Genomic DNA, 20349 nt, shown 5'->3' on the forward strand with positions numbered 1-20349 from the left:
TAACACACACAAAAAAAAAGTTGGGCCTCCCATGCAGTTTGTGGTCAAAAGTAACTTTACTTCTTTTTAACAGTGACAGACATCAGAATCAAAGGTAAAAATGCAGCTTTACTGTAGAACGGGCAAAGTACTGTAACTATTTATTTAAATGCACACAAGCAAAGATTGTAACAGCAGAGGCTTTCGTTTTTAGAAGGTACCGTAAATCATTAGTAGAGGCAGTAGTATGTACGCATATGTCACATCAGCTATATTAAAAAAGATAGAAAATTCGCATTTCGTGCGACAAAAGTGGTTAGTCGATTGTAAAGTAAGATGATTTTACACATATACAGCATATTAATTCACAGCTTACTTAAAACTAACAGTTTTAACACACATGTCAACACATAAATGAGATTCATTGCTCACACACAGACAGATTTCATCACAAAATATTGCCAATGAAAAAGATAGTTCAAATGAATGCAAATGGTGGCACACGATATCAGTCTCGTTGTTGGACAATTTATGTATAATGACAATAAAGGCATTTTATTCTATTCTCTACATGAGTATCTCAGCAAAGCCATATGTAAAAAGTTTAGTCCCGCTCATCACCACTAGAAAGCGTTCAGTGATTAAAGTGGACATCAATTCATGAAATTGCTATAGATTTTAAGAGATTCAAAAAAAATAAAAATAATTAGAGCGGGGTTGGGTTCTAAAATCATCCAAAGTGAGTAAGAAATAAAAGTGACACGAGACCTGGGAGTGTGTCATACTTTTAAACAAACCAGCATGACTTTGTGGGAATTTAGAAATCATATGAAAAGTTAAGCACCATGTAACGTTCAGCCTGCACTATTTTGCATGTACAAAAGACGAAGCCCCGCTGCAACACAAACACAATCTTGAAAACACTATACATGCCCATGAAACACTATTATTAGAAAGTAATCAAAGCTTTGGGTACATAAAAGATGTTTTGATAAAATTTAACCACAATGTACTTCTTGTACAACATCAATTTTTTCTTGAGAGAATGAGCTTCAACAAACAAGGTGCTTGCAGTACTTTAAAACCATCGCTTATACACAAGCCTTTCACAGTATCATAAATTCATCATCATTCCTTAAAGAAAAAATTGTTGGTTAGGGTTAGCTTCCCTAAATAGTTCAATGTATTTATTAGGTGAGTAGTGACTAGCTAGAGTGGGAAAATGGGCCAGATTCCTTCCTTCCAAACTTTGGAACTTGGAATCCAAAGGTTAATGTTTGACTTGTGGCTAGGCAAACAAATGTCAACATCTGTGGATAGCACAAACAACACAACCTCCTCACTCACAGTGTGTATGATCACATTTGATTTTGAGACTGAATAAACTTGTGATCCCTTTTTCTTTTCTTTTTTTTTCTAATTCCTGTACAGCTCACCATGGCTTATGGCTGTCAAGTTGTTGTTTGAGGTCTTTAGGTAACGTTGGTCTCATGATGAAAACAAAGAAATGCACGTGACGAACAAAGAAACATAAGTATCACATTGATGGGAATGTTTGAGGAGCTTATTATAAGGGCTGTGCAATTAATCGAAATTCAATTCCCATTACATTTATTACACTTCCCGATTTCAAACATGACATAATCGTAAAAAAAATGCAATTATTATTGTGCATTATTATCCAATGCACTGTTTGTTTGTACAAAACCATACATTTGCGCCTTTATTTTAAAATAACTAATATGATCAATTTTGTTGGGATCTAAAAGGAAATTTATTTATCGTAATATTTTTTACATGTTTAAATATTTTTTTGTTTTGTACCAAAAAATAAATGATTGAATAATCATGATTTCAATTAATGCCAAAATAAATGTGATTATTTTTTTCTCTAATCAAGCAGCCCAATTTATTATTATTTATTATTAGTTTTGGCAAACGCTGGCCATATCTTCTTCAGTGACTTATATAAATGTTCCAACAGCAGTGACATTAACTGTGTTCAAAGATCAACAGGTTTGACAATGCATACTCAAAAAAAAAAAAAACTTACATTAGTTCACAGGACTGACTCAACGGCTTCCGGTGTGGCTTCTGATGATTTGGTTTTGTGCATAACAAGAGGTGAGGTCTCCTCCTGCGCCTGGATGTTGGCCACTGTCTCCACCCGCACCTCAGAGAGCTCCCCTCCCTTATCCAGCTCATCCTGTTGCTGCTTCTGCTTTTTCATCTCCTGCTGGTTGATGTGGTGCAAAATCCCAGCACCCAGAGCATCGCCTTCCACATTGACCACTGTGGTTGTGCGATCCCTACACAGAAATGATACCAAGTAAACACACCTTCCAAAAACACCACTGTTTTTCGAAGCCATTTCCCACCGCATGGGTGAAACAATAAAGATATTTCATGTCATAGTGTTGATATTTAAGCCGCTGCGACGCCTCACCGAGCAGGGCCTTATCTCCTGGACTGAAGCTCTTTCGAATGGAAAATCTCTGTTTTCCATTCAGACTTTTCAAAACAATCCCCGTTAACACGGGATGTTGAAAAAACAGGCGATTTTCAAAGCACAAGTGCCAAAGTTGAATTCAGCAAATGTACTCACACGATCCAGTCAACAGCCAGCATAAGAGACAGATCATTGGTCGGTAGCCCGATGGCCTCCAGAATAATTGCAATGGTGATGATGCCGCCAGCTGGGATTCCCGCAGCTCCCACGCTGGAGGCTGTCGCCGTCACCCTGGAAACAACAATAGAATGTTCCCATGTATCATGAAATGATTTCATAATTCTGAATAGACAGTAGATTGCACTTACAAGATAGTAAAGATCTGCCCGGCGTTCAGCTCAGTGTTGTTAAGCTGAGCGATGAAGACGGCAGCTATGCACTGGAATATGGCCGCTCCGTCCATGTTGACTGTGGCGCCGATGGGGAGGATGAAGCGGCTGATTCGCTTATCCACACCGTTGTTCTCCTCCACACACTTTATCATAGATGGAAGAGTTGCTGAGCTATGAAAGATTTTCACAATGACAACAAACTTATATTTATTCAGATCGACATTTCCATTCCGCTGTAAGTAGAGCATTACCTGGAGCAGGTGGCGAAGGCGGTCGTGAAGGGCGTAATGAGGCCCGACAGGAAACTGAAAGGGTTCTTGCGCGTAAAAGCAAAGTAGATGAGTGGCAGGACAATGCCACCGTGGATAATATGCCCCAGAATAGAAGCAAAGATGTATTTTCCCAGACTTGTGACCAGGAGGACCACATCTTCCATTTCCACAATTTTACTGCCCACCAGGAACACAATACCAAATGGGATGTACCTGAAGGCGTGCAGGAGACGGTTCTTACTTGGAAAACATCCTATTTACAGTCTTAATGTAACAAAAAAAAACTTAAGACCACTTGCATACGAGAAAACGTTCGCTTGTAAGCACTCACCACATGATCCAGGATACCAGCACCATGGTCGCCTCATTGAAAGCGTTGAAGAAGCGGATTAGCTCCTCGCCCTCATCGCCGAGCTTCCTCAGTGCCACGCCGAACACCATCGCAAATAACACCAGACCCAGAATGTTCATGCCATCGTTTTCTGTTCCAAAGGGCACCTAAAATTAGAAAGAGGCAAGCTGTTACTCAGTTATGTTTTGCATTTGAAAAACTATTGAATTAAATAAGTCCATTTCAAGGGTATTGATACCTTTTGATAGACGGTGGTCCCATTGGTGTCATTGCCTGAAGCAATCATCTTGTAGTCAGTAGCATACTGCGTCACAAAAAAGAAAAAACTCCATGTCGTGAATTTCTTTCTTGACACTACCTAAATTCTAAACAGAATAATAAAAATCATTTGCCAAAAATTTCAGAATGTTAGTTAATTGGAGAGCAAAGAGAGACAATTCTAATGTTTTTTATTGTTGATTTACAACACAATACCATTTCCATTGTAAACGTCTTAAAGGAATGAATCGGAATTGATGTTTGATGACTATTTCTCATTCTTTCTAAACAATACTGGCCAAAACTTTTGTGCTGGTGTGGCGATGCTCTAGCAAATGGAATTTGAATAACTTGTGAAATGTTTTCTTAAAGATCTATCCGCATGTTATTTTTGTGTCTCTCTGCTTGCTTGCTTTAACCCGCAATTGGACATGTGAACCAAATCACTGCACTCACTGACTTGCCTGCATTTTGGAGTCATGTTTATGATTCATTTCCCCAATTTTCGCAAGTTTGTTTGAGGGACTTTGTTCCTTGCTATGCATCTATGCGGTCCTCACATTGGCGAGCGTCTCCACCATGGACCCTTTCAGCCCCAATACAGACCGTAGCCAATTCCTTTTAAAATCTGATAGGGTAGAGATAATAATTCTAGGAAGCGGGCCACGTTCAAAGGCAATGAAGCGAGGTGGGTTGCTAGGCCGGCGTGAATGGAATGATTTCGCCATGGAAACGGCTGCTGGAGACAAGCCAAAGAGTGCTCATTAAGAGGCATTATGAGACCAAGCACACCAGGAAGGATTTACAGCGACCATAAATGAACACGGAGTGGCGGTGCTGGTATCGGAGGAATAAATTCTGCTGAATAATGTACACATGACACAGGTGGCGGTAAAAAATGGGTGACCCGTGAAGAGCTGAGCGGTCGAAGCGAGGCACTCACAGAGCGGAAAGCGGCAGCCACCAAGTTTGACGGGAATAAGTTCCTGTAATAGATAGAAAAGTCATTGCATTTACAAAAACGTTAGTTTTAATGACGCACAACTGAGTGGCAATATTAAAAGAACGTTTGTCAATCTATATTGTTTTGAACTCATTCAAACTGCTCTTTAAAAGTTTATCATCACACAGTCTTTACGCAACGGCTCTATTCTATTGATGGTTCATCGGGTCCACTTCTCCTCAAATTACCTGGCAAAGAAATGTTTTACTCACTGTTTTGGTGCCTGATGTTCATAAAAAGAATGTATTGCTAAAATTGCTTGTGATTTTAAACAGCAAGCTCTCTTTAACAAACATTTACAAACGTACTCACAGAATGCAAGATCCAAAGACAGATTAAACAAGACCTACTGACCTAGAATGTCACTCAGATAGTTCAACTGTTCATGCAACTTAAAAAAAAAAATACACGTTTGTTTGTTGTTTGTTCAAAGTGGAAGTGGTTTCTTTCAAGCAATGAAAAAAAAGTTGTCAAAAAAACATGAAACTTTTTTACTTGATGGGGTAGTGACAACGTATAGGTTTAAAAATAGGTTTAAAAAATCAGAATAGAAAAGTGGCAATGAAGGTGTTTGAAGACTCTTTCCCTTAAAGAGGGGAAACTTTTTTCCCACCGCACTTTGACAATTGTAAATCTGCATGGTGTAGCCTTTCCACCACCTACAAGTATTTAAATCAAGCAACTTCACAGGGATCACTTGGTGCATTTCGATGTAGCTGGCTCTCAGCCCATAAATCCTAAAATGATTCACTTTTGGCTTTTTCCCCTCCCCCCCATCTTGTTTTTCTAGTGCAGCATTACTCTGGCCTAGCTCCCTCCCAGACACCACATTGGGTCTATTTTCATTGTTATCAGTAAAGCACACAGAGGATTACTGGAGGCTGTGGGCCCTTTCCATGTGCTAGTGTGTATGGGGTCACTTCATCCCCCGGAGGTCACACTACATTGTGCAAAGGAACACAACTTTTTCCCACATTTATTCCCACAGCGAGTACACGTCAGAAGAGTTCAGCCCATAAAACCTTGACAACCCTTCAGCTGTTTCACATGGCAAGTCTACTGTAAAAGTGCTGAGTTTGAATCATTTTTGACTGTCACACAGTTTCCAATTCAATTCTAATCCTAATATTTCATTGTTTAGAGCACAGTTTCTGCATATCATAGCCTGTTTTTTTTTTAAGATGTTACACAAGTCTTGATTCCTTAATTAATAACAGAAATGGGCCGTGCTGCAGCTATTTAAGGGGGAAGGGAACAGAATATTGTTCTGTTTAAGCCAGTTGTTTGCAGCTCAAACACAAGAGAATGTAAATACCTGTCTTACTTGAATGTACTGAATCATATGCTGAACTTGCTTGTTGAATTATTTGAAGGTGAGGAGCTGCAACAGATGAAGCAAGCCTTCTCCTCAAAATACTTAATCAACAGCTGTCACCTCACTCGTACGATGAGAATTTGTTATCAGGCAACTTCTCAACCATGCAGGCCTACTAAAAACAAGGAGGCAGATTCCGACCAATGACAATTGAGCTTCGTCTTTATTAAAAATGTGTTTGTATTTAATACTGAGCATGGCTTATGTTAATATCTTTTTCCCTTTACCTTGATGGAACATGTTTGGTATTACTCCAGTTCAGAGTCTATTAAAGATAAAATCGGGAAACATTTTTCCTTATAAACTCTTGTGTTGTTAAATGCAATAAGTACTTATTCTTTGGATATTGTGTCGCTAAATTTTTGTCTGTTTAAAAATTAAACACTGAAGGGCCAGGTATTGTAAAAAAAAAAAGTCAAATATAACTTTAATTCGTGTATTTGTTTGAAGTGCTGGAAAAAAATTATTATATATTCGGTATTTATTCTTACAATTAATCGGCAATGCTCCAAGTCCCAACCCCCAATGCAAAGTGTGGCAGAAGCACAACGACTTTTCACCATGCAGCGCTACAACGCACGCAAGTACGCTACCTGGCCAGGTCCAGAAAGGAGTCAGTGGTCTCCTTATTGGTGCTGAGGCTCTCCAGACCCAAGCTGTTGCTGTTGAGAGCGCTTGCGCCCACGCCGGGCTTGATGATGAAGGCCAATGCCACGCCGATCCCGGAGGCGATCAGGGTGGTCACCAGGAAGTAGGCGACCGCGATTCCCCCCAGCTTGCCCAGGGAGCGGGTGTCCAAGCTGGCTGCGCCGGAGACGAGGCTGCACACGACCAACGGCAGGATGATCATCTTCAGCATGCGGAGGAGCATCTCACCCGGGAAGGCAAAGTAGGTCATCTGTGCCTTGGTCAGGTTCATGTTGCGGACCCCCATTCCGAGCCCGACACCCACCACCACGCCGGAGACCGTCATGATCACCAGAAGGTTCCGGCTTAGGAAGTGCCCCAGCTTCTCCCGCATGCTTTTCGGGGCTCCTTTCTCTTGCAACCGTTCTGCAGAGTCGCCCATGGCGTGGCCGTTGATTTTGCTCTTTTTCTCCATCTTCCTTTTCACTCTTAGCACAGAGCAGCGTGGGAAGCTTGATCCGCGTGTGCTCAACTACAGCGTGGCTTGGACAACGACGGCTGGAGCCGGCGTGGGGGATCACGCCTGGCGGTGGGAGCCAATCGTGTTGAGGGAAGCATGCGCACTAGTATGCAGACCTTAGCCCGCACATGATGCAATATGATGAAGTATTTCTCGATTGATTCTTATTTGGTTAACATGCAATAATGCTGACTATTGAGAGCACCGTTTTAATGGGGAAATATACGAATGCAACTGCTCGAATTGGGTCAATTGTGAGTTAAATCAGTCACTCTGAGGGGGGCAAGAGCCATTTATGCTTCAGGGAGAGGGTGGAATCAGAGATTTTTTTTTTTTTCTAAAGTGGCCAAGAGACGACGCAGGCGTTTAAATTCAACGGATAAATAATTAAAAGTGTTCTCAAATGCATTTAAAAATCTATATGAGGTGAGCTTAAAAGATGAGAAAATAACATGGGTTCAGCACCATGGCCAGCGCCCAGTTTTCTAGGGGGCGCTGTAACAGGTTTGAATAATAGGCACACAGTGTGGCATTGTTGACCACTGGTTAGGGACGTGCACCTCACATTTAGAAGTGCAGCGTTTGAATCCGGCTCCGGCCTTCCAGTGTGGAGTTTGCATGTTCTCCCCGTGCCTGCATGCGTGGGTTTCCTAAAGATTTTCTGGTTTCCCCCCACATTCCTGAATATCCCCCCGGGATCAATGAAGTATCTATCTATCTCGCTCTCTAACTATCGGCCAATTGACCTCTCCACATTTGTATGTGTGCTTGTCAGAGTATCTTCATGTGCCCTGCAATTGGCTGGCGACCAGTTCAGGGTGTACCCTGCCTATTGCCCAAAAGACTGCTGGGATAGGCTCCAGCACCTCCAGCATGCCCACGACCCTCGTGAGGGTCAGCGGTTCAGAAAATGAATATTTAGGCACATAGCGTATTCACAGCCAAACAGAGCGGCAATGCTGCTGAAAGACTGCATATAAATACAGTCAGTGCATAAAGAAACTAAATCAAATTTAATAATTTGCAACTCATGATAATGAGATGAAAACGGCCAAAATCAGTGTTCCTTATCAAGTAAGAAATGTAAAGCTGTGATGCGTCCACAAGATGGGGCTAGAATAACGCTGGAGTCATGCGCGCCTTTCATGGAATCTATTAATAATCCACCACCATAATTGTATGTCTTAAAACGCAGTGCTTTGCGTTTTAGTAATAATTTTGTGATCTACAAGTTATGCATTCCATGCGTCCATCCATATTTCTTAATACTCTTTATTGGACCATTAGTAAGAAAAAGAAGAATGCCTTTATACAACAAAATTAAGGTATTCTACTAGTGGAAGGATGCTGCCAGGCACCAGTGGGAGCAATTTTGGATTCAACTGTTTTGCTCAAGGACACTTTGACATAGGCACCAGGAATGAGGATTAACCCCCAACCTGGATTACAAACACTCCACCACTGAGCCACATAGTGGTCTTACTGTTAAAACAAAAACCTGGTTGTTTTTTTCCTGCAATTTTTAACCATTTAATCATGAGAATGTTTGAGAGAAAAAGTGACATGAATACAAGTGACAGATAATCATGTTCATGTTTTATGGAGGTATCCTGAAAGAACGCATCTTGAGAAAACACCCTCTGTGTCCTCACCTGCCTTCTGTGTTGTCCTCACTGACCTTAGCTTGGCTGTTGCTAAGTTGAGCTAAACTAGCCCTCCCTCCCTTTGCCAATAGAGACAGACTGTCCCCCCCATCCCCTCACAGCTGTGTGGCCTAAATGCTGGAAATAACCAGCAGCCCTGCGGAACAGAAGTCATGACTGTCCAACAGTGGCAGCAAATGTTGGTGCTGTGCCAGTGTCAACGAGAAGAGAAAACAAACAGAGTGGAAGACATAGCGAAAGGATCAGCTTTCTTCTGCAGACAGTCAGTGCGATATCCAGACACTTAACATTTGGTGCAAAGACAAACAAACAGCCGTGCAGTGCTGTCACAATCCAATATTATTAGAATAGATTATTATGTTGATTATTCCATTGATTAATCAAATAAAAGTACAAGAGAAATCTGTGAATGATTACTTTTGAGAAACTGAAATCAAAAATTTTGCACAATCTTTAGTTAAAACACATTTTAAATGATTAAAATACGAGCTGATTAATTCCATAATCAATTTGTTGTCGATGACCGGATTCATTTTGAAAAATCCTAAACTACTATTAGAATTTACCCAGCTGTCAAATGAATATTTGTGTGATGTCGACATATTGAGAATATCCTGCTCACTCACAACATCCGACAGCCATGGTGGAGAGTTGAACTTGGCTTCTGGATTTCAACCGCAAGGAAAGGTCCTAGGTGGGCAACCATACCTCGCCTGGTTGATTGGCGAGGGCCTAAGTCCAGGGCCAGTTGGTAGTGGTGGCATACTGCTTGGTAGAATGGAGGGGGGCAGTTCTGGCTTGGCCCCAGGTCTACAGTAGCGGACAAACTCGCCTGTGTTTTCTTCAAGGGTGGACCACAAAAATTGCTGAATGAGGACATCTCTGGATCCCGGACGGCAAGCCAATTTGGAGGCATCTGGAGCAGGGCTCACCAAGTCCGGTCCTCGGGGGACCCATATCCAGCCTGTTTTATCAGATGCATCGCCACTGCAACGCAACCGATTCAAATCATCAGGCTCGCTATCAGGCTTTTTATAGCTTGCTGATGAGCTGATCATTTGAATCCGGTATGTTGTATCCAGCTCTCCACAACGCTGAACAGGTTACGCAGTACAGAAAATGGATAAATAAATGAAGGTGACAGCAGCGTGAGTGGAAAGGTTGCTCTCGTTTTCAAAACAAACCACTAGTCATGTTCTTTTACTCTTTATTGTGTTTGTGTGTGTGTAATATATATGTATATATTTATATTTATAAAACTACAAAAGTAAGACTTTCAAATTCATAGTCAGCAGTCACTTTATCTCATATATATATATTTTTTTCTCTTACAGAGAGAGAAGAGACGGATAAGAGTGTTTTGTGTTCCATTGAATAGAACAAGGCACAACTCGAAGGTCTGTGGAAAAAAAAATCCAGCCTTTGGAGGAACTCGGCCTTGACTTGGGTCGGTCTATCCCAGGAAGTAGTGCTGTGTCACATGCTTGCACAGCGCTGGCTGAAGAAATTCAATAAGAAAAACGGATCCGTCAAGTCCCAGGATTTGTTGTTCATCCTATGTACATAACGTTTGGCAATGAGGCATCCATGACAAGCTTTGGAATCTTGATATCTGAAGGTTGCAGATGGGTTCTTGTCTTGTTTTTTTGCTGCATAAACAGTTCAATTGGAAAACAGTGAACAAAAAAGTATAAAAGACATATAAAAGGAAGAAAAAAGACCCATGTATACAATTCAAAGAAAAAACAAAAAACAATTCCACCCTAATTCCACACTCAGATACAATCCTATCTGGAGCAGAGTACATTGACTACGCAATCTGTACACGATATTTACAATCCAAAGGTTCACTTCAAATTAAAATAAATATATTTACACAGAGAAGAAAAAAAAAGAATAAATAACTTCATTGACAGAAAAAAAACACCATAAAGCATCTTTAAAAAAAAAAAAAAAAAGGAAACCTGATGAAGTTCTTTTTGAAAGCAAGAAGTGGTGCAGATGGTTTTGAAAGTCCGTGACTTGAACACCTTTCACTTTTGGCTAACAGTAAAAATGGGCGTTCCCAGCAGGCACCACGAACACAATAGTAGGTGTCGGCATCTCCCTTAACTTCTTTTCATACTGTATGTCGATCAACATGCTTAGGTGAGTGACCAAACATCACAATGGCAAAAGTATTAAAGCGCCACTCATTAATGCGTTTTGTAGCAGTACACTAGCAAATTATTACGTGTACAAAGGAAATTGAGCATTTCCCGAATTGTTAAGTGTTGCGTGTCTACAGGCGTTCATTCTCAAAAAATTCAAACAAGATTGGACAGTGCCACAGAAAGCTAAAAACATGGCAGCTTGCTTTCAGACAAATACTTCTTTGAGAGGTGAGCAGGGATGAGTACAAGAAGACAAGTGGATGTAGATGCATTGTGGACATCATGTTTTAGAAACTGGACTGCTTGTCTCTGGTCTCTTACCTTACCACCTGTCAGGTGAGAAATAAAACAACCAAGTTAATCTTGGTAGCTGCCTATTTGCAAAAAAATTTCTGAATTTCTGACTCGGGTGCAATTGCTCAGACTGTGTAAACGAACGCCCTTGATACGATCCCCTGATGTGTTTCGAAACAAGCCAAGCAGCCCCGTTTGAAAAGCTATTTTGTTGGAAAATTGGAAGTTTTGTCACATAATACATTAAAACGTTGTGACTGCATTCGCTGTAGTAGACTGGACAACTTTTGGTCAGTGATAAAACTACATCAACGCTAAGCAAACTTGAGTAAAATAGGTTAAAATAAACAGATGTATGAACACAGATTATGGGATTGACTAAACTGAGTTGCTTTTTTTTTTTTGCTACATACATATTTTGGTACACAGGAAAATACCGTATTTTCTCACATAGTGGTTAATTCAATTTCCTATACTGCTTTTCCTCATCCTGGACTGCTTGCATCATACTTTTAGATCAATTTGACGAACAATTATGTAACGTAATCATTTGTCACATTCAAATAATGACATGAGTAGACAGAGGAATATAATAATTTGCAGTCATTTTCGGAGAGGAATTTCTCAAGAGTGGAGACCACCATTTAAGGAAATACGGTACAACTTTGTGCACAATTGGGCTTAATATGTGACACAGGCAAAATTGTCATTAATACAAAGGTTTTTTTTTTTTGCGGCCTCCATTGTGCAACAATCACTTTGATGACTGGACAGATTTTGTCCTCTAAGCATTGTGTGTATGTTTATAAAGACTCAGGGTGTTTGAGGTAAACCTCAAAATGCTGCTGCACAATACCATGACGTGAGTAAAACCCTGAGATTTTGTAAATATGGGCTTCTATTCTCAACACAAGCGTTTGTGCAAATAGACTTTGTGTAATACTGTACGCCGCGCTGTCATTTATCAACTTACTGAATCGGTTGCACACAAAATAAAAGAATAAAGAAGGCATATCTAGAAATACACTAATGTGTTCATACAATTTTAAGGAAATGATTCATGTGCCATCATGGCTTGGCAAAATGTGATAGCTGATTTGTTTACAGTTCTTGTGCATAACTCTGTTTTGGTTGCCTGACGTAAGATTCAACAACGGTTTGTAAATGTAAACAAAACAATCTCTACTCTGTAGCGGATCAGAATTCTGCTGCAAAGTTTTTTGTTATTTTTTTAAAAGCCAGTATAAAATAGCATTCCACACCGCTTCGCACCAGCATGTTGGTAAACCCAGAACTGAACTAAGATCATCATTACAGCTGAAGAGTTTCAGAAAAATGATATCAGGCTTTTTCCTTGTGAGACAAAAGATGCATATTAAACATAAAAGCGACCCTATTAAAAGACAATGAAATTATTATTATTTGATCATGAGGACATCCCTCAATAAGTGAGCAATACATTTTATAAATAAAACAATATTCTAAGTAACAACTCAGAGGAAACAGGGGGGGGACGAGAATTGAATAAGTGGTCATTTTTTAGAAGGCACTCATCTGCTCAAAGACACACACATTTAGTGTGCACGTGTGTCTGTATGTGTTATGTGTGTTGTGTGTGTGAGTCTCCACAGTCACAATTCCTGTACCGGTGAGGCTCCTCCTAGGACTGGGGGCGGAAATCGCTATGGCTAAGGTCAATGTTACCAATTAACGTTATTAGGGAATTAGTTCCTCGGAGGTCCTCACCTGTATCGAGATGTAAACTGATTTGTGTCTTTTGCTTCCCATTAGTTTCATTTCTGTGTTTGGAAAGGTGAGGACAGTCCATGCACAGTGTTGAAGTAGTAGGAACAGTTGTCAGAGCGTGACAGCTGAAAATTACAATTGCAATCTGTAAAAAACACAAAAATGGAAAACAACAAAAACAAATCCCAGATCCGTCTAAAATATTCATTTCATTCTCTTGTCTGGATTGCAGTGTCTGTGTGTAAAAGGCAGGGGAGGGGGGGCACCTGGTTGTCATGAACCAACCAACACTTCCATGATGTGATCAAGTTCTGTCAGATCGATTTTGAAAGGCTGATTGGCTGAAACCTGCGGGGCGGGGCCACTGTACGGAGACGCCAGCGATCTGAGGAGGTCGTCCGCCGTCACCACCGGCGGTATTTTGGCGATGCTGGCGCCGGCGGTGACGCTGACCGCCCCCGCCGTCATGCAGGGATCAAAATCGTACATGGACGTGTCTATGTCGGCGAAGAGGACGTCGTCCAGCGCCAGGTCGGTGAGGAACCCGGACGATGTCAAGGGGGGCGAAGGAGAGGCGTAAATGTCACCCGGGGTAACCGCGGGCAGGGCGTCCATCAGTCGAACGTCGGCACAGGTGCCTTCTGCGAGCGAGACGCAAGCCACTTCGGCTTTGGAGACCGACGTCGGGCAGTCTTTTGCTGGGCCCGAGGCTGCAGCTAAGTGGGAGGGCTGGGCGAGTGCGGCGGGAGAGAGGGAGGTAGTTACTGTTATTGAATTCGATGCTGCCGTCCTAGTTATGGCTGTAGGAGGACATAAATCCATGCCACCCGCGGCAACGGACGAGGCAGGAGGCGGCGGCAACGGAGAGATGGTAGCGGACGTCTGACTTTGTAATGGGGGAGGCGAGAGAGGAGGGGTGGGCGGAGACGACGCACAAAAGGAGGAATCGGCACCGTCGTCTTCCAGCAAAGAAGCTGGAGTGAGGCAGAGATCCAACGGAGGCGGGCAGGCGGGAGGCACCGACGGGTGTGGCGAGGGAGGAGGAATGATCGCAGGCATTAACAGCGCAGAAGGCGGGGGGGATACTTGGGCTGTCACCGTAGCCGACAGGACCCCGAAAGAGGGCGGGGCCTCACGGTAGCCCTCGTCCATCGGGTCGTCGGGTGGCGGCGACGGCGGCAGGAGCAACGGTCGTAAGGAGCCTTCTTGCTTGAGTTCGTCCTGGATGCGCCGCAGCATGTTGTTGATGAGGACGCGCCGCTCCAGGCTGGGCTCTCGCAGCGGCCGCTGGCTGTACAGCTTCATGAGTGAGATGTTGAAGATGGTCTGCCTCTGAAGGGTGTACGACACCTTGGACAGGCCCTCGTGGCCGAGGCCGCATCCTCCTCCCGCCGCCGGCAGTGCCGGCGATGCCTCCAGCGTTTTGCCTTCCAGCACCTCTTCATCCTCATCCAGTTTTCGCTTGGCACCTTTACTGAACATAAATCTGGAAGGCAAAGAGATAAAGAACAGATCATAGAAAATTGACTTCATTGTTATGCAAATATCAGGAGTGCCCATCCATCAAGAACGGTCCAATTTTTTTTAGCTATTGATTCATGAAAAATATGAAAAATAATTACAAGCTGGAAACATTGTCTAAATTCACTTGGTTTGCACAGGTTAGCGAGTGCGCTAACACGCATTTGCATTCATTCCAAAGGCAAGATACTGACTGGCGGGTCAAGTGTCAATTCCAAATTTGGGGTAAAAATGTCAAATAGAGATCGATTGTGAGGGAAGTGATTTGCGTTACTAACATTTTGCAATCGAAGAACATCAATGTTCCTGTGGAATATTTCTAAATCGGTGAAAAAAGTTTTGTTATTTGGGGAGGTGGGGGCAATCTGGAACAGATTAAAGGAATTTCAATTCATTTCAATGGTAAAAGTTGATTTGCAATTGGAGCGTTTCGAACAAATCAAACTCACATATCAAGCCCCCACTGTAGAGTATTTCAAGAAGCTGCTTTGAGCCAGCGGCTTTATTAAAGCATCAAATTTAATAATAAAGCAGGCATTTAAACCAAAATGCGGAAGGAATGGGAGCCTTGTTGCTACAGACTGGGGGGGGGCAACACATAAACACACACGTTACGTAATAGCAATGTTCCTTGCTGTAGCACAAGATCATAGGCCACATGTGAAGCCAAACCCCTTTCTCCCTCCCGCTATGCGAGTACAGCACAGAGCCTCTCAGTGTGCAAGACATAGTGACCAGGCGCACAATACTGCAGCCGTCGTGAAATATGCTATGTCAATAAAGTTGTAGATTTATTTGTGCAACTATTCAAGCGGTTTGAAATACGTTTGCAATCTGATTGGACAAGAGCAGGAAAAAAAAATGAGACAAACGAGTGAAAGAGCGAGCATCGCTGCAGTATGTTTGATTCTAATCCAGGCTGACAGGCTCATAGAGCCAGTCGCTACACACACACACACACACACACACACAGGAAGTGTGAGCTGCAGGCCCAGTCACCATGACTGGTTGGTTGCCATGACAAACAGAGTCAGCTGGGAATTCACCCAAAGAGATGACAAAGAACGAAATGGTAGTGGGGGTTGCTTCGGGGGGTATGAAGGAGGAGAGGAGAGGGAGGGTAGGTGGAAGAGGAGGAGGAGGAAAAGAAGGTGGAGTCGGATACTCGTGTAATATGCAACATTTCAGCGCAAGTGTCCAGTATACATGACAAAATAGTCATGCACCAGTTCCAGACAACAAACTCCAGATACAAAAATAAATAAATAAAAATATATTGGTGTCGGGATGGCCCTAATGTGAACTGTTATGACGAATGCCATAATGCAAGATGGAATGCAAGATGCAAATGGTGCTTACAAGACCTCGATTGGGAAAGCATTTCCAAAATGATTCAGTCTGATTGAATTTTGCTTTTGCAATTCCTATTCAAGTACCTTGGTGCATGACCTCCTGTAAAATGATTGTGCAACCTCATAGGTGTTCTGCTCAGCAATGATCTCTAATGATCTGACTGACTTTTTGAGCATCTACTAGGGCTGCTCAATAAATCGAATTTGAATCGTAATTATGATTTTGGGTCCAGACGACCTCAAAATTCACATAATGGAGGAGAAACGCTTATTTGGTGTTTCCGCTCTGAGACGTGCATGTGCGACGCCCCCACGCGTGTGTGTGAAGATCCAGGCCATGTTTAACATGTACCTTAAAGATATTTGAGAGGATATAATTTATTTGTTGTGTTCAATAAATGCTTCTCCAATTTTAAAAATATAATGGTGATTTCAATATTGAACAAAATAATGGCGATTTGGATTTTTACCCATGATTGAGCAGCCCCGAGCATCTTCATACGTGCGTTGCAGAAAACAGGGTCCTGGTTCAGAAGAACATTAAAGAGTGAGCGAGCGACTTTGAAAGTTGAAGCAGCTGCGTATGTGTGCCTCTCTGACTCATGTCAGGGTGTTTGGACTCCAACCCCAAACACTTATGCACACAGTGTACAGGGCTGCTGACATACCAGAGGTGCCCCACCCCTTACATTCCACTTCAGTGTCCTCCTCTTCCCTTTCCGTCTGACCCGCCTCTCCTCTTCTCTGCTTTTCATTCTTTTTCATCCCATGACTCCTTCACCATCTAAATTTTTCCCCTCATAGAGATTTTTTCTTAACTTTTGTTTTTTCATTCTTTCTTAATAGCAAATCACTTCATTTTCCCCAAAGAGTTTTCCATTTGGGGCATAAGTTTAAAGTGCTCTTCTAGCAGGGATGCCATCTGACAAACGTCGAATAATGTGTCATCTGCTTGTCGACAACTTGGTCCCCTTTATTTTGAAACTATAATGATGATTGTTTTTTATATATATATTGTAACAAACACATGGGGCAAACTGACATGTTTTTTGAACTAACGAAAAGAGCCATAACTCGCGGTCTCGTCATTGGCGTCGTCCTCAGCCTTAACCCTAGAACCCTCAAAAAGCCTTTTGTCCTTCTGAGGCTAAGTCATGGCTGTCTCTGCTCACAAGAAGATACACAAAATGTTCCTAATACAATGACGGCACACAACTCAAAATCACACAAATCCATTTGGAGCTATGATGCAGCGAGCAACTGCGTTTCCGAAAACACGTCTGTTAGCGAGCCATCCCGAAATTTGCCCCACTGTGACTTAAATGACCTCATTTACATAATAACAACCCCATAAAAAAAATTATCTGGCCCTGTTAGGTCGTCTGGGGCAAGATCGGCCATTTAATGCGACGGTCGCGCACTGAAATATTACTATGTCACGCCAACTGAGCATCTTAACCTTAAACTGATAACAATACAACCGAACCCAACATACGGTAAATAAAAGTCATGCAAGAGTCGCAGTGAGTGCGTTTGAATTCGTTGCGCAGTAGAGCGGTGCAAGGGGATGGACTCTGCAGTGATATTATGATCCTGAAACCGGATACCCTGGTTTCCATGCCTGTGCTACACATCCACCCCTCCCCCTCGCGTTTACAGGGCTATTTCAGGTTCTGGATGCACAAAGTAAAGATAGACTAAGACACGCAAACACACACACGATGAATGTTCCGCAACACGTGTGCTACACATTGTGGCACATTCACTCAGGACTTTGCTCACACTGCCCTGCTTTGCACTCAACACATCAAGTGTGTGCGTACGTGCACGTGCACGTGCGAGTTTGTTTCCGTGTCCCATCATGGTAACATTCACATGACAGAGGTCAGCTGCGTATTAGACAGCAATTTCACAACACAATCATGACAAGCTTGGTTACAAAGCACTACAGTTCCTACGAGACATTCACAAGGAGACAGTGGACAGTGATGAAGTTACAAAAGAATTTGTATTAGACGATGGATGTGATTGGCTGCTGCGTGTAGCGAGCCACTCACCCAAAGTGGCTTCAGCACATTCAGAATGTGTCCGCTTAAAGCCGAACGCACATGGCACTCCGTGAGTTACATTAACACCGATCAATGACGAGTGTTTTTGAAAATAATTACAATAATTGTATCCACAAAGACTTTCTTTCCTTAAATACACATTATGTATAGTAAGCAAAAAGAGAGAGGAGTAGATGTAGGTCAGCAGCCGGACGGGTCTGCATGCTGTGGAGCATTCCTCTCTTCCTTGCTGGTGGGAGAAAACACAGCTCGACACTTCCAGCAACAGCCTCAGGAACCACTGAACTCTACAACCTCAATCTGTCTGGTCAATGGCTGCAGTACACCTATTTTGCTAGCAGTGAAACTTTTTGTAATATTTCAGCTCCCATATTACTGCAGTATACAGATTTATCCTTCAGCGTACCTGCAGTATACACCTCTTGCAGTATATTTCCCTCTTGAGCCTCTCACTATGTTATCACTACCTCAATGGTGTATCATACCTGCAGTATACTCCCCTTTTAACTACCTAGCCGTCTTGTAAACTATCCCGGCATTATCGCTGTTATATACCCGTTGACAGCTGCAGTATACTCTACTTGCCTTACTACTGTAATAGACATTCTCTATCTTGCTATTGTAGACATGTACAGCTCACTACCATATTACGATGTTTAATTAATCTGCACTGACATCAATGTGAAATTTGTGCCTGTTTTATAGAACAGGTTTATATACTCGAAGGAAGGCCGGACTTATATTGTTGTAGGATTGGCAACATGTGGATACACAGTTTTAATTCATCTGTACCTTAACACACATGGAAGAACTTTCGATTATTATACTCATTATTATGAGTGAGTGAGTGGACGAACGGATGGACAAATGAATGAATGACATGAGTTATAATGCAAGTAGTAATTATAATAGCCCCGTACCACGCACCTCTCTTATGGGACATGAGAAGCATGAAGACATGCACTCCAACAGCTCTCTTGCAGCACCTCCAATTCTTTAAGTTGTCATCAGACACACACCTCCCAAACTGACTCAGTGGACTGGTGGGATTCTCCTCCAGACGGACCTAACACCACTCACACGACCTATACGACCCTTGAGAATCAGCCAGTCAGTGAAGAGGGAGCTCCAGTCATTTCTTGCAGGCTGCCGTGTTGTGGTGCATGTTACAAAACACTGCCCCCCTCTCCTCCTCCTGAGACTGAGACAGTCCCACTGAATGGGGTTTTAAAAAAAAAAAACTACACGCTACGGCAGCTTTACGGGTCAACAATGCTACAATTAGCTTTAAAAGGAGGCGCTTTAAAAAGATTGTGATTGTTAACATGTCGCTGGAGCCAAAACAGAAACCGTACGGAAACTGGAAAAGTTCAAACACTTTTCGGCTATTAACTGCAAAGCGGCTGAGGTTGCCTCTGCTGAAGGACGATTGCTGGGTGGAGTGGAAAAAAGTATTGTCTGAAGACATTAAATAATAACTTTCTTTCCTCACGGTCCTCCATCAACTATAACGAACACCACTGCATTCACGAGTCTGTATTCAGTCCAAAATTCTGTACTGTAACACGGCTGCACGCTCTGTACAGCTGGTTTGCCTTGACGTGGATGCTCGAGATGAATTTTGAGTGTAATTAAGTGTCTTACCAGATTCGGGTCCGTCGGAGTTTGGAAGAGAAACATGGGGGTATTTAAACAGTCCACTCGACAAGAGGAAAAACAAGGTGTCCTCGCTGCTGGAGACTCTGTCACACAATGGCGCTGATAGGAGGGAGAAACTGCCTCGCTGGTAGGAACGCTGCTGCCTTCGCGGACTGTCGGACAAACTTGCAAAAGAGTCAGCACGAACTGATTCGTGATGTTTGACGCCAAAGTGGAAAGAAGTGGGGCAAAAAAAAAAAAAAAAAAAAAATGAGCCCAGCCTGGGACATATTAAGTGAACAGTTAGCAATAAATGCAATAAATATCAACCGCATAAGACGCATAGAAGAAAAAGGTCAGCGATAAATAGGCACAAACCTTCTTCATTGTTTATTATACGTTATCATATTGTGATGTTTGAGGGCATTATGTTTGATTTAACATTTTCCGTGTGTTCAACACTTTCACTTTTGATGCACGTCAAATTTAAAAAGAAACTTTTGAAGCCATAACTCAGGGAATTATGTTTATTAGCCATATTTGATTTTATTTTACTTTTAAACTGTGGTTTCTTGCAAAGCATTCTGCACAACGGATCCCTGCACTGTACTTTTGTCAACAATCTGATACAAGAGGACGAAACAGCAAAGCAGCAGCAGCAGCAGCAGCAGCAGCAGCAGCAGCA

At 42.4% G+C, this 20349-nt stretch overlaps 2 protein-coding genes and 1 long non-coding RNA gene across 5 annotated transcripts; 1 reads left to right on the top strand and 2 right to left on the bottom strand.

The window, feature by feature from the left end:
• Positions 1 to 32: 32 nt before the first annotated feature.
• slc1a4 (solute carrier family 1 member 4) lies at positions 33 to 7304 on the bottom strand. Its single transcript, XM_049735841.2, has 8 exons — positions 6674 to 7304; positions 4646 to 4688; positions 3683 to 3748; positions 3424 to 3590; positions 3072 to 3305; positions 2797 to 2991; positions 2585 to 2719; positions 33 to 2288 (listed from the first exon to the last, which is right to left on the bottom strand). The coding sequence occupies exons 1-8, from the start codon at positions 7180 to 7182 to the stop codon at positions 2039 to 2041; spliced, it is 1599 nt and encodes a 532-aa protein (XP_049591798.1). The 5' UTR covers positions 7183 to 7304; the 3' UTR covers positions 33 to 2038.
• Positions 7201 to 10248, top strand: LOC137840791 (uncharacterized). Its single transcript, XR_011087845.1, has 2 exons — positions 7201 to 7333; positions 9740 to 10248. It is a non-coding gene; the product is annotated as an uncharacterized lncRNA (long non-coding RNA).
• On the bottom strand, positions 10085 to 19825 carry sertad2b (SERTA domain containing 2b). Of its 3 annotated transcripts, XM_049735844.2 has the most exons (3): positions 19671 to 19791; positions 18954 to 19121; positions 10085 to 14570 (listed from the first exon to the last, which is right to left on the bottom strand). In XM_049735844.2, the coding sequence occupies exon 3, from the start codon at positions 14564 to 14566 to the stop codon at positions 13358 to 13360; it is 1209 nt and encodes a 402-aa protein (XP_049591801.1). In that variant the 5' UTR covers positions 14567 to 14570; positions 18954 to 19121; positions 19671 to 19791; the 3' UTR covers positions 10085 to 13357. The 3 variants fall into 3 exon arrangements, with proteins under 3 accessions (XP_049591801.1, XP_049591799.1, XP_049591802.1); XM_049735842.1 differs by lacking the exon at positions 18954 to 19121 and having other exon boundaries at positions 19671 to 19825; XM_049735845.2 differs by lacking the exons at positions 18954 to 19121; positions 19671 to 19791 and adding an exon at positions 16428 to 18928.
• Between the last annotated feature and the right edge of the window lie 524 nt (positions 19826 to 20349).

This window comes from Syngnathus scovelli, chromosome 12 (assembly GCF_024217435.2).
Source record: "Syngnathus scovelli strain Florida chromosome 12, RoL_Ssco_1.2, whole genome shotgun sequence".
Lineage (NCBI taxonomy): Eukaryota > Metazoa > Chordata > Actinopteri > Syngnathiformes > Syngnathidae > Syngnathus > Syngnathus scovelli.